This window comes from Haliotis rubra, unplaced genomic scaffold (genome assembly GCF_003918875.1).
Source record: "Haliotis rubra isolate DU_JTF1 unplaced genomic scaffold, ASM391887v1 Scf1504, whole genome shotgun sequence".
NCBI classification, from domain to species: Eukaryota; Metazoa; Mollusca; class Gastropoda; order Lepetellida; family Haliotidae; genus Haliotis; species Haliotis rubra.
Genome location: NW_025765453.1, coordinates 82,271 through 109,725, shown reverse-complemented (window position 1 = coordinate 109,725; position 27,455 = coordinate 82,271). Strand labels below are relative to the sequence as shown.

At 46.7% G+C, this 27,455-nt stretch overlaps 1 protein-coding gene across 1 annotated transcript; it reads left to right on the top strand.

Moving 5' to 3' along the window:
* On the top strand, positions 1-26,921 carry LOC124270299 (probable glutamate--tRNA ligase, mitochondrial). Its single transcript, XM_046705340.1, has 9 exons — positions 1-75; positions 1,800-1,892; positions 8,510-8,604; positions 15,872-15,926; positions 17,292-17,399; positions 18,219-18,376; positions 18,506-18,584; positions 25,485-25,748; positions 26,674-26,921. The coding sequence occupies exons 2-9, from the start codon at positions 1,863-1,865 to the stop codon at positions 26,839-26,841; spliced, it is 957 nt and encodes a 318-aa protein (XP_046561296.1). The 5' UTR covers positions 1-75; positions 1,800-1,862; the 3' UTR covers positions 26,842-26,921.
* Positions 26,922-27,455: the final 534 nt, after the last annotated feature.

The following is a 27,455-nucleotide window of genomic DNA, read 5'->3' as shown; positions in this document are numbered from 1 at the left end:
GACGTAACAGAGCCGTGGGATGATCTGCTGAAAGGACGTACGTCGCACAACTTAGCCGATGCTGAGGGGGATCCGGTGAGGAACATCACCACATCTTCCTTCATTTATAGGGAAAAGTGTCAGATGTTCTGAAAAGATACACATTGCTTGTGTGTTCCAAAATTTGACTAAATCGATGCGCACTCTCTAACTGTTGTTACTTAACAAAACTATACTCATCAGCGAAAAAACACATCAGTTTGAATTCAAAATTAGATAGGTATTGTAATCAAATCATTACAGAAATGGACATAATAAGCGGATTAAACACATTTTTTGTGTACAATATCTTGACATATCAATGAATAACTCAGCACAATTCCAAGACATTACGTAAACGTTTGCAGTTCATTCAGACTCTTGACTTCAGGATCTAGTGTGACCACCATGAGCGGCAATAACTGCAGCACAGCGTCTATGCATGGAGTGCATCAATCGATTGATGAAGGCCATTGGCACCTTGAACCTCACTCTGAGAAAGGCCTGGCGAAATAAACTGAATGTGTTCGGCCTTGGTATGACATTATTCAGTCTCCTCTGAATTTCATCCCAAAGATGTTCAACTGGGTTTAAATTAGGACTAAGGGCTGGCCACGGCACAATGTTGACACCGTTCTGCTGTAGGAAGTCCCGTGTAGCTCTGGCAGTATGGGCCCGGGCGTTATCATGCTGGAAAATGTTGTTCCGGTGACATGCGAAATGTGGTATGACGTGGGGTCTGAAAGTTTGGTCTATGTAGCGCACCGCTGTGCTGCTGCCTCCTCTCCCTGGACCAAGGTTCTGGAACACCACAGGACCCACTCTCTGGTTCAGGCCTATTCCACGTCATAAAATGATGCTTGCAACTCCCCATGAGTCTCTTTCCATAACACATTGGTCTGAGTAAAGATGGCCACGTCGTCGCCATATTCTTGTTCTGACATTTGCAGTTGATACGCAGTACCGACTCTCATCTGTAAACAGAACAGTTCTCCATTGCCAGTATCGCCAGTTTTGGTGTTGTAGGGCAAACTGTAGACATTCACGCTGATGACGAGGGGTGAGGATAGGTCCATGGCAAGGTCTACGGCAATGGAGGTTCCCGCTGTTAAGACATCGGCGTACTGTATCAGTACTGATTGGTCTTCCGTGTGTTCCCACTGTCTGGCGTGCTGCTTCGGATTCTGTACATGCTATCGCACAACATGGCGGTCTTGTGTCTTGTGGTCACCCTTGGTCTGCCAGTACAGGAGGTAATCATTTGTGGTGTTGGTGGCCCGGAAATGTTGTTGCAGCCTGTAGATGGTCCAAACGTTGACCTGGAAGTGATTGGCAACGGCTTGTGCAGTGTGGCCAGCTTCAAGTCTTCATAGCGCCTGGTTCCTCTGAGTTGTCGTGAAAAGGGGCATCCTGCTGACGTTGTAATGTGAACGTTTCAACCAGGTATGGGGGTGCATTTGATAGGGCTTGTCCTTGAGAACAGCACGTGCAGCATTAGCTGCATGAAAAACATTGAGAACACTGTACCATCTCCGAGATCAGGTTGCGTCTTTGAGGCCATTTCCTGGGTTCCATTCTGAGTTTGGAGAGGAATGTCTTTGCTCAGGTAAAGTTGGAGATGTAAAAAATATACAATCAAAACATTAAATGAGTTTACAGTTATCCGTTTCTGCGAAGGAAAATTCCAAACTGACTTTTCCTTTGCTTAGTATATATAAATAACAAGTTTTTTTCTTTTGATGACTGGAATTATTTGAATGGTTGTATTTTTTGTGTTTTAGGTTCTCATTAAAAGTGACAGGTTTCCTACATACCACTTCGCCAATGTGGTAGATGATCATCATATGGGGATCACTCATGTTCTTCGAGGAGACGTAAGTTGTGTGACGTTCAGATAACACAAGATGAATAGTGTTCATGTTGTAGTCAGCTATGGACAGTGTTAGTATGATGACTGGATGTCATGGTGTGATGACTGGATGTCATGGTGTGGTGACTTGATGCCATGGTGTGGTGACTTGATGCCATGGTATGATGACTGGATGCAATGGTGTGGTGACTGGATGCCATGGTATGATGAGTGGATGCCATGGTGTGATGACTGGATGCCATGGTGTGGTGACTGGATGCCATGGTGGGTGTGATGACTGGTTGCCATGGTATGATGACTGGATGCCATGGTGGGATGACTGGATACCATGGTATGATGACTGGATGTCATGGTGTGGTGACTGGATGCCATGGTGTGGTGACTGTATGTCATGGTGTGTGGTGACTGGATCCCATGATGTGATGACTGGATGCCATGGTGTGATGACTTGATGCCATGCTGTGGTGACTGGATGCCATGGTGTGATAACTGGATGCCATAGTTTGATGACTGGATGCCTTGGTGTGATGACTCGATGTCATGGTGTGGTGACTGGATGCCATTGTGTGGTGACTTGATGCCATGGTATGATGACTGGATGCCATGGTGTGGTGACTGGATGCAATGGTATGATGACTGAATGCCATGGTGTGATGACTGGATGCCATGGTGTGGTGACTGGATGCCATGGTGGGTGTGATGACTGGTTGCCATGATATGATGACTGGATGTCATGGTGTGGTGACTGGATGCCATGGTGTGGTGACTGGATGCCATGGTGTGGTGAATGGATGTCATGGTGTGGTGACTGGATGTCATGGTGTGGTGACTGGATGCCATGGTGGGTTTGATGACTTGATGTCATGATATGATGACTGGATGTCATGCTGTGATGACTGGATGCCATGGTGTGTGGTGACTGGATCCCATGATGTGAAGACTGGATGCCATGGTGTGATGACTTGATGCCATGGTGTGGTGACTGGATGCCATGGTGTGATGACTGGATGCCATAGTGTGATGACTGGATGCCATGGTGTGATGACGGGTTGCCATGATGTGATGACTGGATGCCATGGAGTGGTGACTGGATGCCATGGTGTGATGACTGGATGCCATGGTGTGACTGGATGCCATGGTGTGATGAGTGGATGCCATGATCTGATGACTGGATGCTATGGTGGGTGTGATGACTGGATGCCATGGTGTGATGACTGGATGCCACGATGTGATGACTGGATGCCATGGTGGGTGTGATGACTTCTTGCCATGGTGTGATGACTTGATGCCATGGTATGATGGCTGGATGTCATGGTGTGATGACTGGATGCCATGGTATGATGACTGGATGTCATGTTGTGGTGACCGGATGCCATGGTATGATGACTGGATGTCATGGTGTGGTGACTGGATGCCATGGTGGGTGTGATGACTGGATGCCATGGTACGATGACTGGATGTCTTGGTGTGATGACTGGATGCCATGGTTTGATGACTGGATGCCATGGTGTGGCGACTGGATGCCACGGTAGGTGTGATGACTGGATGCCACGGTAGGTGTGATGACTGGATGCCATGATGTGATGACTGGATGCCATAGTGTGGTGACTGGATGCCAATGTGTGGTGACTTGATGTCATGATGTGATGACTGGATGCCATGGTGTGATGACTGGATACTATGTTGTGGTGACTGGATGCCATGGTCTGATGACTTGATGCCATGGTGTGATGACTGGATATCATGGTGTGATGACGGGGTGTCATGATGTGATGACTGGATGCCATGGTGTGGTGACTTGATGCGATGGTGTGATGACTGGATGTCATGGTGTGATGAGTGGATGCCATGGTGTGATGAGTGGATGCCATGATGTGATGACTGGATGCTATGGTGGATGTGATGACTGGATGCCATGGTGTGATGACTCGATGCCATGGTGTGATGACGGGGTGTCATGAGGTGATGACTGGGTGCCATGATGTGGTGGTTTGATGCCATGGTGTGATGACTGGATGCCATGGTTTGACTGGATGCCATGGTGTGATGAGTGGATGCCATGATGTGATGAATGGATGCCATGGTGTGGTGACTGGATGCCATGGTGGGTGTGATGACTTGATGCCATGGTACGATGACTGGATGTCATGGTGTGATGACTGGATGCCATGGTGTCTTGACTGGATGCCATGGTGTGGTGACTAGATGCCATGGTGTGGTGACTGGATGTCATGGAGTGGTGACTGGATGTCATGGTGTGGTGACTTGATGCCATGGTATGATGACTGGATATCATGGTGTGATTACTGGATGCCATGGTATGATGACTGGATGTCATGGTGTGGGGACCGGATGCCATGGTATGATGACTGGATGTCATGGTGTGATGACTGGATGTCATGGTGTGATGACTTGATGCCATGGTATGATGACTGGATGTCATGGGGTGGTGACTGGATGTCATGGTGTGGACCATGATGACGCCAGTGACTGGATGTCATGGTGTGGAGACTGGATGCCATGGTGGGTGTGATTACTTGATGCCATGGTACGATGACTGGATGTCATGGTGTGATGACTGGATGCCATGGTATGATGACTGGATGTCATGGTGTGGTGACTGGATGTCATGGTGTGATGACTGGATGCCATGGTATGAAGACTGGATGTCATGGTGTGGTGACCGGATGCCATGGTATGATGACTGGATGTCATTGTGTGGTGACTGGATGCCATGGTGGGTGTGATGACTGGATGCCATGGTTTGATGACTGGATGTCATGGTGTGGTGACTTGATGCCACGGTGGGTGTGATGACTGGATGTCATGATGTGATGACTGGATGCCATGATGTGATGACTGGATGCCATGGTGCGGTGACTGGATGCCATGGTGTGGTGACTGGATGCCATGGTGTGTGGTTACTGGATGACATGATGTGATGACTGGATGCCATGGTGTGATGACTGGATGCCATGGTGTGGTGACTGGATGCGATGATGTGATGACTGGATGCCATGGTGTGATGACTGGATGTCATGGTGTGGTGACTGGATGCCATGGTGTGGTGACTGGATGCCATGGTGTGATGACTGGATGCCATGGTGTGACTGGATGCCATGGTGTAATGAGTGGATGCCATGATGTGATGACTGGATGCCATGGTGGGTGTGATGACTGGATGCTATGGTGTGATGACTTAATACCATGGTATGATGACTGCATGTCATGGTGTGATGACTGGATGCCATGGTATGATGACTGGATGTTATGGTGTGGTGAGTGGATGCAATTGTGGGTGTGATGACTGGATGGCATGGTATGATGACTGGATGTCATGTTGTGATGCCTGGATGCCATGGTTTGATGACTGGATGTCATGGTGTGGTGACTGAATGCCATGATGTGATGACTGGATGCCATGATGTGATGACTGGATGCCCTGGTGTGGTGACTGGACGCCATGGTGTGGTGACTGGATGCCATGTTGTTGTGACTGGATGCCATGGTGTGATGACTGGATGCCATGATGTGATGACTGGATGCCATGGTGTGATGACTGGATGCCATGGTGTGATGACTGGATGCCATGATGTGATGACGGGGTGCCATGATGTGATGACTGGATGCCATGGTGTGGTGAATTGATGCCATGGTGTGATGACTGGATGCCATGGTGTGACTGGATGCCATGGTGTGATGACTGGATGCCATGGTTTGATGACTGGATGTCATGGTGTGATGACTGGATGCCATGATGTGATGACTGGATGCCATGATGTGATGACTGGATGCCCTGGTGTTGTGACTGGATGCCATGGCGTGGTGACTGGATGCCATGATGTTGTGACTGGATGTAATGATGTGATGACTGGATGCCATGATGTGATGACTGGATGCAATGGTGTGATGACTGGATGCCATGGTGTGATGACTGGATGCCATGATGTGATGACGGGGTGCCATGTTGTGAGGACTGGATGCCATGGTGTGGTGAATTGATGCCATGGTGTGATGACTGGATGCCATGATTTGATGACTGGATGCTATGGTGGGTGTGATGACTGGATGCCATGGTGTGATGACTGGATGCCATAGTGTGATGACTGGATGCCATGATGTGATGACTGGATACCATAGTGGATGTGATGACTGGATGCCATCGTGTGATGAGTGGATGCCATGATGTGATGACTGGATGCCATGGTTTGATGACTGGATGCCATGATGTGATGACTGGATGCCATGATGTGATGAATGGATGCCATGATGTGATGACTGGATGCCATGGTGGGTGTGATGACTGGATGCCATGGTGTGATGACTGCAATGGTGGGTGTTGTGACTGGATGCAATGGTGGGTGTGGAGACTGGATGCCATGGTGTGGTGACTGGATGCAATGGTGGGTGTGATGACTGGATGCAATGGTGGGCGTGGTGACTGGATGTCATGGTGTGGTGACCGGATGCCATTGTGTGATGACTGGATGCCATGATGTGGTGACTGGATGCCATGGTGTGGTGACTGGATGCCATGATGTGATGACTGGATACCATGGTGAGTGTGGTGACTGGATGCCATGGGGTGATGACTGGATGCCATAGTGTGATGACTGGATGCCATGATGTGATGACTGGATACCATGGTGGGTGTGGTGACTGGATGCCATGGGGCGATGACTGGATGCCATAGTGTGATGACTGGATGACATGGTGTGATGACTGGATGCCATGGTGTGATGACTGGATGCCCTAGTGGGTGTGATGACTGGATGCCATGGTGTGATGACTGGTTGCCATGGTGTGATGACTGGATGCCATGGTGTGATGAATGGATGCCATGATGTGATGACTGGATTCCATGATGTGATGACTGGATACCATGGTGGGTGTGATGACTGGATGCCATGGTGTGATGACTGGATACAACGATGTGATGACTGGATGCCATGGTGTGGTGACTGGATGCCATGGTGTGATGACTGGATGCCCTAGTGGGTTTGATGACTGGATGCCATGGTGTGGTGACTGGATGCCATGGTGTGATGACTGGATACCATGGTGTGATGACTGGATGCCATGATGTGATGACTGGATACCATGATGTGATGACTGGAGGATGCCATATTGTGATGACTGGATGCCATGATGTGATGACTGGATGCCATGGTGGGTGTGATGACTGGATGCCATAGTGTGATGCCATGGTGTGGTGAATGGATGCCATGATGTGATGACTGCAATGGTGGGTGTGGTGACTGGATGCAATGGTGGGTGTGGTGACTGGATGCCATGGTGTGGTGACTGGATGCAATGGTGGGCGTGGTGACTGGATGCAATGGTGTGGTGACTGGATGCAATGGTGGGCGTGGTGACTGGATGCAATGGTGGGCGTGGTGACTGGATGCCATGGTGTGGTGACCGGATGCCATGGTGTGATGACTGGATGTCATGGTGGGTGTGGTGACTGAATGCAATGGTGGGTGTGGCGACTGGATGCAATGGTGGGTGTGGTGATGGGTGTGGTGAAGGGATGCAATGGTGTGATGACTGGGTGGCACTGACCCATGTAACTTCAAACTTAATGTTTCTCTGCTCCCATGACATCTTTTCGTTTAATACAAAACATCCAAGTGCACTAGTATGATGTTCTATATATGTATGTCATGGTATTAGATTGTTATTATCCCCATGGCATGTAATGCGGGGGGATATAGTCGTCGCCTCGTCCGTCCGTCCGTAATCATTTTGTTTCCGGAGCATAACTCAAAGACCGTTTGATATTTTTCAACAGAAATTGGTAGATATGTCAAACATAACCTAAGGTGGTGCCTTTTGCTATTTACAGATTATTGGCATTTTTATTTTTCTCGATTTCCATGGAAACGTTTTGGACTTAGTCTTAAAGAGGGATGGGCTTCATTTCCGGAGCACAACTCAAGAACAGTTCAATATTTTTCAACAAAACTTGGTAGATATATCACACAGAACTTGAATTGGTGCCTTTTGCTATTTGCAGATTTTTGGCATTTTTATTTTCCCCGGTTTCCATGGAAACGAATCAGACTTAGTCTCAAAAGGAAGGGGTGGGTTTCGTTTCCGGAGCACAACTGGAAAACTTCTTAATATCTCTCAGCAAAACTTGGCAGATATGTGAGGCAGATCTTGAAGTGGTGCCTTTTGCTATTTGCAGATTTTTGTTAGTCCGATAAGGGAGGGATAGGCTTTGTTTCCGGTGCACAACTCAATAACTTCTTAATATCTTTCAGTAAAACTTGGCAGATATGTGAGGCAGATCTTGAAGTGGTGCCTTTTGCTATTTGCAGATTTTTGTCATTTATTTGTTTCATGATTTCCATGGAAACAATTTGCACTTAGTCTAAAATCAAGCTGGACTTTAAGTAACTGTCAGATGATTTGTTCTTTCAAAGATGTTGGGGCCGGGGAGATATGTCATCTTCTGATGACTCTTGTTTGTCATGGTATGAGATTATTTCACCGTGTGAAATTGGATATTGTGATGTGAGGTTAAGATGTGACCATGTTAAAATTGGATTGTTGTCAGGATAGTGATAAGGTGTCTTGACGTGAATGTTGAGTGTCACTGTATTGCCTTTGTAGGAATGGCAGACCTCCACGCCCAAACATCTGTTACTGTACAAATCATTTGGATGGGATCCTCCCCGATACGCTCACCTCCCTCTCATTCTCAACAAGTGAGTTGCTACAATGTCTTGAACATGTCTTGTCTACCTTGTGTTGTTGTGTTGTTGTTTGCCATATGGGGATTCATCCGTCACCATCCTGGGTTCGCCACCATCCTGGGTTTATTTTCAAAGTATCGTCATCACTTCCACACTTACTGAGCAGAGAATTTCTCCGGCTCTTCAGACTTACATGACAGCATGGCTATTTATAGCATCTTTCCACATTTGTAGACCTGTAAACAATGTATTGTTTCAGATATATTTGCATTGATTATAATGAACAGAAGTTGTATGTGAAGTTCACATGACGTAAAGATTCCCTGTTGGCTGCAAAACCTGACTTGGAAACTGACATTCATTAGCATATGCTGATGCATAATGCTGATCATGCAGTTTTCAAAAGAACATATTCTTGAAATGACAATTTTTTAAACTTATCCTATCTCACGGTATGCACCTCTCCTCTTCTTCTACGACCATGTGTGGAAACGTGCTGTAGGCTAAGTTGTATCAATCTTACTGGCCTCTGACCCGCCCTGGCCTCTGCCCCCACTCCGACATCAGCACCTGTCAATCATCTCAGTAAGCGTGCAGCTCGCTCAGATGATCATGTGACTACCTGTGCCTGTCATTCTCTGTACTGTTGCTACTTCATGTGGACGTGTGCTTGTCTCTAAGAAAGTTTGATTGTGTTTCTACAATGGGAAAATCGAATCCCAATAGTGCTAAATAGCGCAAACATTGCAATAAATATGCAGCAGCAACATCTTGGCGGCAGACCCACATGCTTTATGTGTTGATTGTTTAAGACGTTGGGAGTGGTCTCAACGTTGCACTTTTTGTGCAGACCTCAACGATGATGCTTTTTCCGAATATTGCCGGGTAGCTTGTAGACGCATGTCAGACAGGGATCGTCGTCAACCATGGCATCTGAGGGTCCTTCTGTGTCTAAACGTTCTAAGACAGAACGCCGTAAGAAAACTGCAGTCCGACGTTTGAAGTCCCCATCGCCTGCTGAAGATTTCCTAGGGGAGGTGTCCGATTCTTACCTCAGTGAAAATTTACGTCAACTTTTCCTGCGTCTAGCCCCATCACTTTAGAAGACTCTTCACCACCTAGGGTTGTCGTGTTGTCTATGTCTTCTCTTCAAACCTGTCCCTCTTCGGTGATACCTATTCCTCAGTGCACTTCTGTTCCTGAGGTGGGGTTTCTAGTGCGGCGCTTGGTGTGATTACTAGCCATACATCTCAAGTGACGCTTGCTTGCAGTGCGGCGCTTTCCATTTCGGTGGTTGATTCTACGCCTGTTTCCCATTCAGGGCTTGTGTCGAATGTGTCAGTTGCTTCGGGTGCAGTGGATGGTTTCGTTGCTCTCTCATCCTCCGGTGGGGTTGACAGGTGTGTCAATGATTCCTAGAGTGCCTTTTTCCACATCTACCCCTTATCATGTACCGTTGGGTTATGGACCACCACGTTATTCTAGTGCGTCGTTTGCCGCTCCAGCACCACTTACATCAGGACAGTTACCTGTTGGTAGAGCGCCGCTTCTTACCGATCCCATGATGTCATTCAGAGCGCCGCTTGCTTCCAGTTTGGCGCTCTTGTTTGCCTCTGGTTTAGCGCTTCCTCCCGGTGTTCCTGATTCGGCGTTTCATCCAGGTGTTCCCATTTCGGTGCTTTCTCCCGGTGCTCCCAGTTCGGTGCTTACTCATAGTCGCTTTGGTTTGGCGCTTCCTCCGGGTGCTCCCTTTTGGCGCTTTATCCCGGTGTTCCCAGTTCGGCGCTTTATCCTGGTGCTCCCGGTTCGGCGCTTATTCATGGAGGCTTTAGTTGGGTGCTTACTCACAGTATTCCCAGTTCGATGCTTGCTCTTGGGGCTCCTGGTTCGGTGCTTTACTCACGAGGTTCGTGCTTCGGCGCTTACTCATAGTTCACTGGCTTCAAGGTTGACTCATGGGGCATTTGGTTCGACGCTTCCTCAGGGTTCAGCACTCACCTCTCATGTGTCAAGTTTGGCGCTGTGTCCACTCAGCTCAGCTTTTGCTTCCAATGCCAGGGACCCTATGGGTTCATCGTTGCCTCATGGGGGTGTGCCTCAGTCAGCTGGATGTCCGTCTGCCCTCAGTGAGGTGCCTTGTCATCCCTTTGTGTCTGCGTCTGTTTCGTCGGTTCCTCCTACAACGGGATCGGTGGTGAGACCTATTTTACCGGTGTCCTGGAATCCGGTGTCTGAGGTTTCGACTTCTCAACCTGTGCATTTTGACGCCATTGTGCTAGCGGTAGCGTCAGCATTACGGCATCAGGCGCCACCAACTTCCGCTGCTGTTCAGTCATCGGGTCCTTCGACCAATCCAGTTCCACTTTTAGAGGAGGTTTGTCGTTCGACGACGCCATCTCCTTCTTCTGATGGTACAGCACTGTCGGATGGTAGCGTGGATGCTGTTGACACACCTCAACTACTCATCTGGATTGCCGATAGCCAGCGTAGTAGTTTGTCGGCGGATTTATTATCCTGGTTTGATATGTAGCCAGGTGATTTCGGTTCCATCACGTTCCCGCCTCGACTGCATTACTCAATTGGCAGCATCTCTGGATGAGGCTTTTGGTAACCTGAGGAAGGTTAAGGATGGGTTCGCAGCTCCTCGCTTCAATTTGGCATCTGCTCATGTGCATGGTTTCTCTACGCTGATTGTCTCCCCTCCGGTGGATGATGATATTACATTGCTGGGAACTAAACAGAAAGCCTACTTACCGTTCCTGGTGGAGGATCGTGAGCTTTTGCATCTGGATGGTGTCATAAGGAAGATTATGGCGCCACTCAACATGGTGTTGACGACTACTGAGGCGGTGGCTATGTCGGTTGCACATGCTACGTCCCATCAACAAGCGTATATTCGAGCGGCTATGGTCTTATTGCAAGAGCAATTTCAGACCATTCTGGATCAGTTGGCTCACTTCTTTTCATATGTCACAGCTGTGCATTGCAGGGGGCCTTTGAACTTATCCTCTTGGGAGGATCGGTTCCGTACTGATCTCTTTCGTCAGCCGTGGTCCGGCAGGTCTCTTTTCAACGGGGCGATTAGAGATGTCGACAACAGAGTTGGTCAAGATGCTCATTTACAAGTGTCAGTGGAATTGTTGGAATTCCAAAGTTTGCAGGTGGTGGAATTGTTCCGTCGGCAACGACCAGCCCGTTATGTTCCTGTCAATCGGGACCTGCATGCGGGTTCTACTGCTTCCTTTCGTGGAAAGGGATCCTTTGGCAGAGGACGGTCCAGCCGTCAACATCGGGCATTCTCTGCTTCCCGACCAGCTTCCACTGCCAACCAGTCCACTTCGCAAAGGCCTGACAAACAGTGACTTGATGACATTAGAACGCGACTGGGTTCTTCCACCTCCAGTCGTGCCCTTTCTGACTTCCCCAGTAGGCGGCCGGCTTGGGACCTATGCTCCCAACTGGATCATCTTGGGAGACCCTTATGTCCTCTCCATGTTATCCATGGGGTCTCAGCTGCCAATCATTGGGGATCCTCCTCTCACTTTACTTCCGGATCGCAGAACGTATCCCGCTCAACAGACGGCTGTTCTTCGATCCACAATAGACACCTTACTCAAGAAACCTGCGATCGAATCCCTGGGTCAGGCTCCGACCGTCCCGGGGTTCTATTCTCCAATCTTTCTGGTACCCAAGAAGGATTCGGACAAACTGAGGTTAATCTTCAACATGAAGATATTCAACCAGAGGTTTCTGCAGCCTCTGCCCCATTTTCGCATGGTATCGGTGGCACTCCTCAAGACCATTATCAAGCCAGGAGACTACATGGTCAGTTTGGATCTCCAGGATGCTTACCTGCACATCCCGATCTTCTCGGCTCATCGCAAGTTCATTCGGTTTGTCTTCGAGGGCACCCACTATCAGTGGCATGTCCTCCCGTTTGGAATGTCTTCTGCTCCGTGGCTGTTTACACGGGTAATGAAGCCTATCACCAGTTTCCTTCACCGCAAGGGGATAGTGTCCGAGGCTTACATCGGTGACTGCATTCAGGCACAGACCAATCATGCACTTCTGCTTTGTCACATGCAGTTTACGATACAGCTTCTTCGCCAATTAGGCTGGTTAATCAATCTGCAGAAATCGGAAGTAGTCCCTATGCGCCGTCTTCAATTCATTTGAGCAGTGTTGGACACAGGTCAACAAACTCTTTGTCCTGAGGGATCATTTCTGCAAGATATAGCGATTGGTCTCTCTGGCATTGGCGCAACCCAGGACGCTTCGTCAGTGACAGGAGCTCCTGGGCCTCTTGACGTCGGCTCAGGCTTTGACCCTCAGGGGTCAACTACAACTTCGTCCCTTGCAGTTCTTTCTAGCACCTTACATCAGAGTGGGAGATCCCGTTGCCTTGATCACTCTACCTCTGGAGCTCCATCCCCCATCTCCTGTGGTGGATGGAAGAATTGAATGTTTGCGACGGAGTTTGTTTAGGGCCGTTTGTTCCGTCTCACCACCTGTATGTGGATGCATCTCAACACGGGTGGGGAGCTCATCTTCTCAATCAACAATTGGCAGGGCTGTGGTCTCACGTCGATCGCGCCTGTCACATCAACGTTCTGGAGTTCAGGGCAGTGATTCTTGCAATCAGTCACTGGCAGGATGTCCTCAGAGCAACGTCCCTCATGATCCGATCGGACAACGCAGCGGTGGTTTGGCATATCAACAGAAGGGGTCAACGGGGTCTACTCAACTGCTCCAGTGGACCCAACAGTTCTTCGATCTGGTGGACTCTCTCAACATCTTAGTCCGAGCCAACCACATTCGGGTGAAGAATGTCATTGCAGATTCTCTGTCCCGGCCGAGTCGTCCCTCTCCAATGGAATGGAGATTACATCCTCAGGTGTTCCAGACCCCTTGTCTTCCATTGACATCTCTTTGCCATCCGATTCAACCATCAGCTGCCTCGGTTTGTGTCACCGATTCCGGACCCTCTGGCTTGGGACCTCGATGCTCTAGCCATTCCGTGGGAGGACCTGAACGCTTAAGCGTTTCTGCCAGTGGCCCTTCTTCCTCGCATATTAGTGAAACTGCGCGCAACCCAGAGGATGACTCTGCTTGTTGCGCCCTATTGGCCGGCCAGAAGTTGGTTGGTAAACCTTCAAGACCTAGCCGAACCAGATCCCGTACCACTTCCTGTTCGACATGATCTCCTGATACATCTGCACTCCGACCAGCTACATTGGTCCCCGTTGACGCTCCATCTGCATGCTTGGCGCATCTACATCGGTCGTTAATGGTGAAGGGCTATTCTAAACGGGTGGCTACTGCAATTTCTACAGAGCATCGTACTTTTACGAGGTCACTCGACGATGACAAATGGAAGAATTTTGAAGCGTATTGCAGGAAGAAGGGCGTCTCATCCTCCACTACGGCCTCCCCGCAGATGGTTCTAGAGTACCTTCAACATCTACAAACCTCCAGAAAACTCAAAGGTTATACACTATCTACCTATCTGGCTGCTCTTAACATCGTTATTGCAGTGGCCTTGGGTGTCCACTGTCCCTGAACTCCAGTCTCTCCTCTGGTCTTACAAAGTGGCTGACCAATCTCGGAAGTTCCGGCCTCCAGCTTGGGATCTTTCCGTTGTACTTGCTCATCTCACGTCAGCTGATTACGAACCTTTGGAGGAGAAAGATTTCGAACATATCTCCTTTAAGACCTTCTTTCTCTTGGCCTTGGCTACAGCTGCCCGTATTTCCGAGTTGGATGCTCTTGATGTTTCTCGGGTGCGGTTTGAAAGGTCTAGACATGCGACAGTTTTCCTTGGTTTGCGATGGGATTTTCTCGCCAAGAATCAGTTACCAGGACGGCCTGATCGCACATTCACGATTCCGCTGTTGTCCACTATCTTGGGCCCAGATCTGGGGATCTGTCCTTATGCCCGGTGCGTGCATTAAGGATTTACCTAGCTGCCTCAAAGGATCGCCGCAGACTGCGTAAGAGATTGTTCATTCCATTGTCTACTGCCTCCACCTCGGGTGTCTCCCGTACTACCTCAGCGTTTTGGATGCGAACTGCGATCCTGCGTGCTTATGCCTTTGCTGACCTACCTCCACCGTCGACAGCGAAGCCTCATGAGACTCGAACTCTTGCCTCCACCATGTCTCTTCATAGAAAATGTTCCCTGCAGTCCATCATGGAGGGCTGTTTTTGGAGATCCGATACAGTGTTTGCTTCACACTACCTGAGGGACCTATCGGTTACAGACGTGGAATTCTACATCAATTCGGCCCCTTGGCCCTAGCGCAGCAATTGTCATCGGCCCGTGTTTGATGATAAAGCAATCCTTCTTTGGTCGGTGTTGCTGACCTCTACTCTCAGTAAAGTGTTGATTTCCGATTACCTACATGGTTTTCAAAGCGTTCAGCTCCTAAGTCCATTCAGACCTTTGGTAAGTTAGGGAGATTGGTACTGAACGTTAAACTAGTTGAACAACCGAGCTAGTCCCTCTTTCACCGCCTTCCAGCGTGTGTCTGTGGGGGGGTAGTTTCGAAGCAGGGACTGGCCAGATTAAGGTCTTCGCCTTTAATTCACTGGGGTCACCTGATAAATCGTGGGGAGGCGGGGCCTACTTGCCAAACTGCGTCCTTTTGCTTGTCAAAAGTTGCAGCTGAAACCCACATTAATTCGGGAGCGCCCACTCCCTAGAGTTTTTTGTGCTGTGTAAGCCAAGGGGTTACCTGAAGAAACCCATCTCAAGTTTGGAGTCTGCATATCGGAAGTTGGTGCTTTCTCCTGGCCTTCTTGGGGTTATGTGTCTTCCCGGTTGTACGTATTGACGGGGTAATCTGCAGCCTTCCTACCAACTGTGGGATTGTGCATACCGTGAGATAGGATAAGTTTAAAAATTTGTAAATTTAATAATAAATTGTATATTTATATACTTATCCTATCTCACACGATGGATGCCCACCCGACCTGCCTCACATCACAGATTACTGGAAGCTCCAAGACGAGAATGACAGGCACAGGTAGTCACATGATCATCTGAGCGAGCTGCACGCTTACGGAGATGACTGACAGGTGCTGATGTCGGAGTGGGGGCAGAGGTCAGGGCGGGTCAGAGGCCAGTAAGATTTGATTCGACTTAGCCTACAGCACATTTCCACACATGGTCATAGAAGAAGAAGAGAGGTGCATACCGTGAGATAGGCTAAGTATATAAATATACAATTAATTATAAAATGTACAGACTCTGATGGATAAATGTTTGTTGTTTGGTTAGGGATGGAACCAAACTTTCTAAACGAGGAGATGACATCCAAGTGGAGCACTTTAAGGTAATGTTGGTTCCACTGTGGTGCTGACACTCTCATCTATACTCTGGAGAAAAAGAAATGCAAAAGTGTTTTTAAGATGCATGCTATAGTTTGTAAATAGTCATCAGATATTGATAAGTATCTTTGTATCTTATCTAGAGTATGGTTGTATCCACTTTTAGCAATATTCCAGCAATATCACGGCAAGGAATACCAGAAATGGTCTTCAAACATTGTACTCATGTGGGGAATTGAACCCGGGTCCTCAACGTTACGAACTGATACATATCCCAATTGCATAGTTGACACAACCAACATATAGCTGGAATATTGCTGAGTGCAGCGTAAAACTAAACTAACTCACTCACTCACTTTGACCCATTTCACCTCACCTCATCTTAAACCTGTGAAGATCCGGGGTAGAATAGGTCTTCAGCAACCCATGCTTGCCACAAAAGGTGACTATGCTTGTCGTACGAGGCGAGTAACGAGATCAGGTGGTCAGGCTCGCGGACTTGGTTGACACACGTCATCGTATCCCAATTGTGTAGATCTCTCATGCTGTTGATCACTGTTGATCTGGTCCATACTCGATTATTTACAGACCGCCGCCATATTGCTGAAATATTACCGAGTGCGGCGTAAAACAACAAAGCAACCAACCAAATAATGCCTAGTTGTCTCAGTGTAAGTTTTCTGTGTCGAAGATGGGTTCTTATGATAGACAAGAACAAATAATAACTGGGTAGTGATTAAAAAAAAGTTATGTCAACAATAGTACAACTTGCTACATTCATTCATATACCTGTTCATGCATATTTCTTAATGTGAGAATGTGTTAAACCCAAATTCATAACTCCTTGTTGATTTTCACTTCCTACATCCCTCTGAATATATACGACTGATTGCTCAGAGTTGTTAGTGTAGCAAATCAAAATGACTTAAGACAAGTCCTGTTACCATTCACACGTGTATTTGGTGACTTGAACCATATCCCCACATGGGTACAATGTGTGAAGCCCTTTTCTGGTGTCTCCCGCGGTGATATTGGTTTACTATTGCCAAAATCGACATAAAACCATACTCACTCACACACTCACTTGCCTAAGGTCCTTTGGTCCTTAGTATGGTGATCTACCTTGTTGTTGTAGTTGTTGATGATATGTTGTATTGTCTATGGTTTTACATTAATATGCTAGTTTCACATCTGTATCTGTGATTTTCTGGTTGTTTTTAATGTAGTTTGTCAACCAGCTTTTATATTCTCGATTTATGTGTCATGAATGTATAATTGTTTTAGTCACTATATGGCTGAAATATTGCTGATGTGACTAGAAACCCTAACTCACTCACTCACCCTAAATATACGTATGTGTGTGATTGTAGGACGAAGGTTATTACCCAGAAGCTGTGCTGAACTACGTGACTAAAGTAGGAGGTGGTTTCTCAAGTGACGGAACTACCGGCTACTCCTTGGACGACATGATTCAGCAGGTAACACAGGCTGTGTTCATGCTTGGACACACCTTTGCGCCATTCGCTCACTAAACGTGTATATGGCAAACTTTAAAGGTACTGACAGGCCGTGTTGGCGCACTCAAGAATCTGAAATGCTTTACGAGTTTGTTTTCACATGTCGACTCAAGCAACAACCGGCCGAGGGCTCTGAAATACATTTGTCTAACTGATGAGGAAACTATTAGGTGTAATAAGTTTTAAGTTTATACTTTAAAGTTACCATGATTATACATATAATGATTGTCACTGTTCATTGTTGAAGCATCGAGTTGCGATGTCTGCATGTCAAACAGAGTAAGGGAACTCATATTAGTAACTACTGAGTACTGTATGGCTAACAAGTCGAGAAACTTAACATGCCCACGTAGATAAGGACAAACTTGATGGATGAACAACTTCTTTATTGGATACAGATTCTTGTTTTGTTGTCAAGCAAGTAGAGTCAGGTAAAAAACAGGGTCATATACACATATGCACTTACGCACGCACTTACGCACGCACTTACGCATGCACATATGATATTTGAGCAGTGACAATGTGATGACAAGGGATTACATGTAGAGGCCAGTGACAGTGGATTACAGTTAGAAGCCAGTTGGATGTACAGAGCAGGAGAGATTGGACATGTACATACAAGCGTACAAGAAGTTGGGGTGGTTGATGAGTTCCTGGTGCTGTATAAAAGTTCATCTGGCAAACGTAACAGACTTCCCTCCAAACAATGTCTGATCAATGTAGATGATGAAGTAATTTCATAATCTGAATATAATTTCTTGCACAATAAATGTGTTTAAGTTCTCTTTAGAGAAACTACGTCGTAACTCTGGGAGACTGGACCCGGAATTCCTGGATGAAGCGAACCGTGTTCATCTTGGCGCCAAGCTCAGCAGCAGTAGCAGACGGCAGGTTATAGAAGATGTCCAGACACTTGTCAAGGCCGGACATAGTCACAGGTGGGGAGACAGACCCATGTATATTAAGGCCGTAGATTTAAACCAAAACAGCTATGAATGTGTTTGTAAAAAATTGACAATTTCCAGTTTGTTGTCATGGTAAAGCATTAAAATGTTTGAATATTTCAGCTTGGGCGAAGGGGTGTTAAGAGATCAGATCCTCAGTTCGGAGTACATTGGAAACATCCTGGACTGTGCTTTTGAGGAGGTAGGTAGAGTTCCACTTCTGTCTCTGCAGATTATCATATGTGTAAATATTTGGAAAAGTTAATGACAATTGAGATATTGAAAGAGAGGGACACTAATATAGAAGTGTGTGCAGCTTTGTTGGCAGGACACAGACCTTCAATATTGGTTGGTTGGTTTCTTGCTTAACGTCACATTCAGCCAATATTCCAGCTGTATGATGGGGGTCTGTAAATAATCAAGTCTGGACCAGACAATCCAGTGATCAACTGCATGGGCATCCATATATGCAATTGGGCTAAGATGACGTGTCAGCGTGTCAACCAATTGTTCGAGGTGTTCAGCTATATTAGCCATCCAAAAGGATTCGATAGTCAAATTTTCCATCAATACACCTGTTTGACAAATCATCTTTGTACAAGGATCTGGTTTCTTTGTTGTTTAACATCAAGTCAGCGAGCCTGACCCCATCAGTCACCTCTTTTGACAAGTATGGGTTACTGAAGACCAATTCCAACCCAGATTTTAAAGATTTAGATTTTATCATATCAAATTAGGACTTCAGAATTATAAGTACAGCAATCATTTCTTTAGTATCCAGAAATTATTGAGAATTTTAGGAATATGTTTAATTGGATTTCTTGACCAGCTATCAAGTGCTTGGTTTCATTCAAGAGAGACAACTCCATTAATCTTTTTTCATTAGTTTGTGAAGAGTTATCCCCCTTTGTTTACTTGCTAGCAGACAGCATTTTCAGTGATCCTCAGTATGGATGATTTAGAGAAGAGGAAATTGATTTTAGAGTATTATAATAAGGACATCAGATCAGCTAACATGATTTAAAGTAGAACAGGCATCCCTTTGTCCACTGTTTATCATGTTTTGAAAAATATTGCATTGATATGGCATTGAGCACCAGGTAGGCCCAGAAAAATGACTGTCGTTGACAGGAGGCGTCTTGGTGTTCTTGTTTCTAGAAACAAATGAAGGAGTTTAGAAAACTTAAGGCTGGATATGAATGATAGAGGAACTGTGGCTGTCTGTAAGGAGACAATTAGAACTGAGCTGCATGCAATGGGTTGGCAGAAAAGTCAAGGAATTCCATCAGCGTTCATTAAACCTAAACAAAAGGAGCAAAGGTTGTACTGGTGCTTACAGCATGGAAATTTTAACTGGGAGACTGTGATTTTCTCAGATGAAAGTTCTGTGTGGCTGTTTCCTAATACACTGAAATTCTGCACCAAACAAACTGAAAAACCCTTGTATCAGCGCCCAAAGTACAGTCCGAAATTTAACGTGTGGGGTGGCATATCTGTGTTAGGAGCAACGCCCCTCTGTGTATTTGAAGGGAATATGAACAGTGATCGGTACACAGATATTCTCGAGGGACATTTACTTCCATCTGCTCACGTGTTCTGTGGACATTTTTAGAATTTCCAGCAGGACAATTACCCAAAACATCGTTCAAAGCATTCACAGGCCTGGTTTTGGATCCAAAATATGACATTATTAGATTGGCCAAGCTATAGCCCTGACCTAAATCTAATAGAAAATGTTTGGGGATTTATGAAGGAAAGTGTCAATAAGTAAAATCTGACAAATATTGCTAAAAAGAAAGAAGAGGTGGTCCGATATTGGGACAGCATGGACGACGACTTTCCAACTTTTTGATCAGTAGCATTGAAGCCTGCATTGCTGCCCATGGTGACTTGTCAAGCTACTAACTGTTCACCTGTCTTTGAATCTGGAGTTATGTTCTGCTAATATTCACATTAATACATGAGTAATGAGTGAAAAAAATATAAAAAATTACAATCTTTAAATTTTTTACCTCATGGTAATGTGCATATTACCTTTGCTCATCCGATAAAAAGGTTGGAAACGTGATCGATAAGTATCCTTGTTGAATGCTATCATGAAACTGGTGACATGTCGATCTCGTCCGGCGAGCGGAAGCACGCCCCCCAATCCTGTCACGTGACAACGAGAACACGTCACTTTATCCTTTATCGCACAGCGAGTTGGACGTGGATATGATATTTCTGTTTCCTTTCTTACTGTTTCTTTGTGTTTTGCTACGGTGAGGTGTTCCTATTGTATCCTTCTACCATGATATAATGAAAAGCGACTCATCACTGTACGGTCTTCGCGGTGTGTTGTTTTGCTTTGTTTTGCCTCGCGTTGTCTATCCAGCTTCGCTTCGGCAGATTAAGGTACCTCTTTGGTCAGCCTGGGTTGTTTTTGTCCTTGCTTGACCATTGTATGTATCTTGTTCTCTTTCTTTGTGTCATATTTTGAGTGTTTTTCTTCGTAGAGGTTTTTCACATGCTTGCCACAAATGGCGGCAGTCGCTTGGCGTGGCACATACATGCAGAGCTACCTGTGTGTGCTCTCTGTTTTCGTTTAGTTTCGTATTCCGCTTTTCCCGCCGTTTTTTTCGCTTCACTGTCGCGTTAAGTTGTCGGCGTTTCTTTCTTATTTGGGTAAGCCTGTGTATACCAAAGTTATGTGGTTTTGCACGTGGGCCTTCCCTTCCCATATAGGCTTATATTTGCTTTATCATAACTGTTTGTTATGCTATATTTTCTTTGTTATAATGTTAATGTTTACTTAACATGTGTTCAACAGTAAATGTTTTTCTGTTGTTGCAATTTGCTGTGGTTAGTTCATGCCACGGGTTTACTGCAATCAGTGCAAGTCTCAGAAGTCGGCTAAAGACCCCCATCCTGCTTGCCCGGATTGTCTGGTAGACTCAGCGTGTACTTGGACCTCTCGGTGCACATTTTGCCGGCACATACCTTCCCCTCGGCTCTCCCGTTCTCCCAGGCGCTCTCCTGTACGGGACGTTTGGCGCTCCTCGCCTCAGCGTTCTCCTCTCTCAATCCTTCCATCAAGCCTGCTAAACATCGCTGTCACTATTAAAAGGTGCATTCTTTTGACTTTGTGGATTTTGGCGCTACACAAGATGAAGCGGCCAAACGATTGTCGGATGCTTCACAAGCTCAATACAAGGTCCCAAATGCCAAGTGATTGATACGGAACTCTGTCAAAGCTTGAAGCCCCTCTCTGTGCTTGCTTCGGCCATGGTGGCCATGTCTCAAGACCTCTCGGAGGATAACCCTTCCCGCTTAGATCATTTTACCACTATGTTTAGATGGCAGGCGAAAGTTCTGTCTGATGTGGTGGATCACCTTCATTCGGCCTCAGCTACCACCACTGTGACTAGGTTACTCGCTCCCTGTACCTGGCAGGAGGAATTCAAGAAAAGACTGATGAGTGCCCCGTTTGCGGCTCCCACCTTATTCGCGGATAAGATCCCGGATGTCTTTTCCTTGACCCAAACTGAGATTGTGCTCCGATGTTGCGTCACTTCGCCACTTTGTCAGCGCCAACTACCAGGACCACCAACCTTTACCAATCCAGGAGGACGTCGGTTCATGGAGCCTTTAGAGGGCGAGGCAGGTAACGTCCCAACAACTTCCAACGTCGTCCCGCCGGTAACCAACAAGACCGGCAAACCCAAGTACAAGCACCACTGATGTTTTGGGCGGTCACGTTGGGACCTCCCGCCCCCAGCCGTCCATATCCGCGATATACCTGTATGCAGGAGACTCAGGGTCTTCTGGCCCAACTGGACAATCCTAGGAGACCCCTTTGTCACCAATTTTCTCAAGACAGGCTACAAGTTTCCAATAGCCATGTCGCAGCCTTTGACCACCTCGCCCTGGTCTCACGAATATTCCATCGTCCAGCACCTGTTGATCAACATTCAGGCGTTGTTGGACAAGAAGGCCATAGAACAAGTACTAGAGCCCAGCAACTCCCCAGGGGTTTACTCTCCCATCTTCTTAGTACCCAAAAAGAATTCTCAGAAGATGAGGATGATACACAATGAGGCGGTGTTCAACAAACTTTACCTTCCGGAGCTGCCACATTTTCGGATGGTATCTCTGATACAGCTACGAACCAAACTGTCCCCCAAGAATTGGTTGGTCAGTCTGGATCTTCAAGACGCATACCTACATGTTCCTATTTCCGAACCTCACCGGAAGTTCCCGAGGTTCATTTTCGACGGTCACCATTACCAGTGGAAGGTCCTGCCGTTTGCCATCTCTATGGCCCTGTGGCTTTTCACTCGAATTACAGTACCGATTTCCCGGTATCTTCATCTTAGGGGGATAGAGTTCGATCCATACATAGACGACTCTCTCATGAGTCAAAGGGAGAGCTTGCTGCTATGCAGACAGAGAGACTTTATACTCAAGCTTTTCCACCAATTCAGTCGGATTGTTAACCCCGAGAAGTCCCACCTAGAGCCTTCCCAACAGTTGATTTTCATAGGGGGGTTTGTTCCTCACAGATCAAGACCTTCTGCCGGTTCCACCAGACAGATGGCAAAGAATCCTCAGTCTTGCTCGGTGGGGTTTGTCACACCCGCTTTGTCACAGTCCCTACTAGGTCTGACGTCAGCTCAGGATCTTACAACAAGAGGGAGATTAATGCTCAGACTGCTTCAACGGTTCCTCTCTCCTTTCATCCTCTTAGACGACCTCAGGTTGCGGTTTCCACTGCCCCTTCATCTTCATCCCTTTCTTCAGTGGTGGACAATCGAGTCGAACGTCTGCGGCGATGTCTCTTTGACTGAATTCACACGCGACCGCGAACTGTTTGTGGACGCCTCTCTTCAGGGTTGGGGCGCTCACCTGGACTTCAGACAGCGGCAGGGCTTAGGTCAACCACACAGGCAGGTTGGCACAGCAACAACCTAGAGCTTCAGGCTGTCATCTTAGCCATTCAGTACTGGATTCATTCGCTACGGGGTTCCAAGCTCTTGGTGGCATCAGACAACTCGACAGTGGTCTGGTTGATCCCAACCAGGGAACAACCAGCTTGGGTCTTCTCTTGAATCAGACATTTCGTTTGTTTCGCCTTCTGGACGACAACAGCATCCATATCAGAGCTCGTAACATTCCGGATTGCACGATGTGTCCCGACCAGACAAGCCATCCCCAACAGAGTGGATGCTTCATCCGGAAGAATTCGATCTGCTTTGTCACCTCCATCACAGACCGTTAGTGGACCTCTTTGCAACGAAGCACAACCATCAACTTCCGGTCTACGTGTCTCCTCTTACGGATCCTGTCGCTTGGGCAGTGGATGCCCTGTCCCTCTCATGGGAGGGTCTAGACGCCTCCAGTTCTTCTTCCCAAGGTCGTAGCAAAGCTCAAGGAGTTTCAAGCAGATGACTCTGCTTTTGGTCGCGCCTTGGTGGCCTGCGAGAACATGGTTCCCTGAACTACGTCGACTCGCCAAAGGAGATCCTCAACCGCTACCACAGTGGCTGCACCTTCTACGGCATCCTCACAGCCGCCTGTTGCACCCAGTTCCGGACAGATTTCATCAATGCGCTTGGGTCATCTTCAGAAAGCTCTGAAATCCAAGGGTTATTCGGCTGGTGTGGCTACGACCATCGCCTGTGCTCATAGTGTCCACTCGCAGCTTGTACGATGGCAAATGGACTGCATTTGAGAAGTTTTGCGCTGATCACTCTAAGAATCCGGTTAAAGCTTCTCCTCAATTTATTGCGGAATTCCTCCTCTACCTACGCAACACTCGTCATCTGAAGGGTGGTACAATTTCTACTTATTTGGCAGCCCGTAATTCAGTGCTGGCCATCAAGTCTGATAGGAAGGTCTCCAAGATCCCGGAATTACTGGCCATGCTGAAAGCATTTAAGTTGGAGGATCACAAGTCGAAGTTCCGCCCTCCAGCTTGGGATCTTAATGTGGTTTTACAACACCTTCGTTGACGTCCTTATGAGCCTTTGTATGTGGCCTCCTTCGAGGACTTGTCCAGAAAAACAGCTTTTCTTTTGGCGCTTGCTACTGCGGCCAGAGTTAGTGAGCTTCACGTCACAGATGTCACCAGGATTAGGTTTGAACAGACTCGTCATGGTTCCGTCCATTTGGGTCTTCTCAGGGACTTCATTGCCAAGAACCAGTTGATCGTATGTTTGTCATCCCTTCTTTGTCTTCTATAATGGGCAGTGACGACTCCGATGAACTTGTGTTGTGTCCCGTCAGGGCTCTTAAAGAGTACATCAAGCAGTCAGCATTCAGCAGACACATTTAGTGATAGTTTTAAGGTTAACCCACGTTCTCTCGTGTTGTGTTTTCCTTATCAGAGGTACTACCGGTGGTTAACTGTTCTTGTTTCAACGATTCCAGTTCAACAACAAGACAGTTTCCACGTCCCCAGTTGTGCTGTTTTCGTCTGAGAGTTTTGGCTGGTCCTCGCCGGTGTCCGACCCTCCTGCCTTTCTGTCGGATCAACATGCACATTACCATGAGGTAAGTTAAGTTAAACATTTATTAAAATCTAAATATTTTAGACATTTAAATGCTTACCTTACCTCATGGCTTCTTACGCCCTCCCTACGATGGATCATCTCCTCCCCGCTCTGGACTCCGCTCGGACTCCAGGATTCGGATAAAGTGACGTGTTCTCGTTGTCACGTGACAGGATTGGGGGGCAAGCTTCCCCTTGCCGGACAAGATCGACACGTCACCAGTTTCATGATAGCATTGAACAAGGATACTTATCGATCACGTTTCCAATCTTTGTATCGGATGAGCAAAGGTAATATGCATATTACCTGGAGGTAAGGTAAGTATTTAAATATCTAAAATATTAAGATTTTAATAATTCTCAATAATTTCTGGTTGTACTGTACATAGATTTGATGTAGAGGTGGCCATCTTGTCCACATGCCAGTGAATAACTGAACCCCCCAGTACTGCATAATACTGTGGACAACATGAAGTATTTATTTGGTTCCGTCAACTTTGATATAGCGGTGTTTGACTACTTTAAAATAGTAATAATCTGGTATATGGTTGAGTTCCGTGATACGTGTTTCAGGGCAGGATTGTGAAACCGAAGGATCTTCTGAAATCAGACTGGAGATTTCTATGGAGTGCTCCGCAGAGGGAGACTGTTCAGGATTTGAAGAGTGCGTCCATCGATGTTGCACACTTGTTGGAGAGTTGCTGTCGCAGGCTGTCTGTGATTAGTGGCTTTGATGCTGATCAGCTCCAGAAGGAGCTGCAGGAGCTGGCGCAAGGTGAAGGTCATTCTGCTAAACCCGTCATGCATAGTCTGAGGCAGGCACTCAGTGGTTTGAAGGTAATTACATTTGAGAAGAGATTGGATGAATGTCTATTTTTTTTATCACAATCATTAGTTGTTTTACTTTGATATGAGGCGGTGGGATGGCCTAATGGGTAAAGCGGCTACTCGTCACCTGACGACCCTGGTTCGATTCAAGACAAGGTGGCGAAAGTTACAATGATCCCCAACCTAGCTTTGGTTCCCGATATATTGAGTGGGAGTGCTTGTGGGTGTGTATACAATGATATGTATGTAAGATATGTTATATTTGGGAGTACACTTTCTTTGTTAAGTACAGATTCTAGTACTTTTTGTTGGGTTGAGTCCCATCCAGGACTCGAACCCACACCCTCAGAGTGAGGCACCTAATCGCCAGCACACAAAGTCAGATGCCTAGACCGCTCAGCCACCGCGGCTTACACAAAAAATGGAAGTCGGACAACTGGTAGTCTAGACTGCGGACTTTGTGTACCCCTCTGATAAGTGTTGATTGCACGCTGCCACGACCGAAAGCTATGAAATACACAATGCCATTTAGAAAGTGGTCAAATGTAACAAGTTATATTTAGGATTACACATTCTTTGACGAGTACAGAAAAGTAAAGTACAGTAAATTATATGTAAATAATCGAGTCTGGACCAGACAATCCAGTGATCAACAGCATTAGCATTGATGTGCTTATTTGGGATATGATGACATGTGTCAACCAAGCCAGCGAGCCTGACCACCAGATCTCCTGACCACCAGATCCCGTGAGTCGCCTCTTAAGACAAGCATGGGTTGCTGAAGATCAATTTTATGTGTGTGGGGGCTGCATGCGTGCATGTGCGCACTTGTAATTTGTACGAATGTACGTATGTATGCTGAAACAATGCCACTGTGGTGTTAAATATCAAATGACTCTGAAACACAGATGATATTTGTGCTTGTTTGTTTCAGGAAGGGCCTCGTGTGGTGGACATGATGATGGCACTCGGGAGGGACCACACTGTACTGCGACTGAAACACACACTCCACATCCTCACACTCACACATGAAAGCTGTCACTCATGTGTCACCCAGGTGATATCTACTAGGCGCCACAACACACGGTTTCAGGCCAAGTGAATTCCCAACTGTTGCAATACGTAATATTCCAGCAATATCCCGGCGTAGGACACCAGAAATAGGCTTCGTCCATTGTATGCATGTAGAGTGGTGGTGTGAGGGACAGTGGGTAGCGTAGTGGTTAAAGCGTTCGTTCGTCACGCCGAAGACCCGGGTTCGATTCCCCACATTGGTACAATATGTAAAGCCCATTTCTGGTGTCCCCCGCCGTGATATAGCTGGAATATTGCTACAAGCGGCGTAAAACTAAACTCACTCGCTCACTTTGGTGTGACGAAAAACACTTTAACCTCTAGGCTTCCCCACCACCCCTCGCTTTAAGGAACTTGCCTTGGTCATCATTGAGTTATATGTGTAATTTGATCCTGTGAATGCATAAAAGTATTATATTTGCAGTTAAACTAGGCTGAGTGAAAGACTGAATGCAAGTGGTGAAACAGTGAACGTCATTTGTATATTTGATGTATAAAATATATATACTGAAATAAATCATTTGTGATCAAGTTTAATATATTTCTGTCTTTGAGAAAATAAATATTTGAACTTTTGAGACGTTTACTCAGAATAACAATATTGTAAATCTTACAAGGCAAGTCTGATAGTATGGTATTATA

Bases quoted from the DNA above. Each gene is read 5' to 3' on its own strand.
- LOC124270299 (XM_046705340.1), top strand. From the start codon at position 1,863: ATGGGGATCACTCATGTTCTTCGAGGAGAC. The intron at 18,377-18,505 runs GTGGGGAGACAG...TGAATATTTCAG, and splicing joins AAGGCCGGACATAGTCACAG to CTTGGGCGAAGGGGTGTTAA. The intron at 25,749-26,673 runs GTAATTACATTT...TGTTTGTTTCAG, and splicing joins AGGCACTCAGTGGTTTGAAG to GAAGGGCCTCGTGTGGTGGA.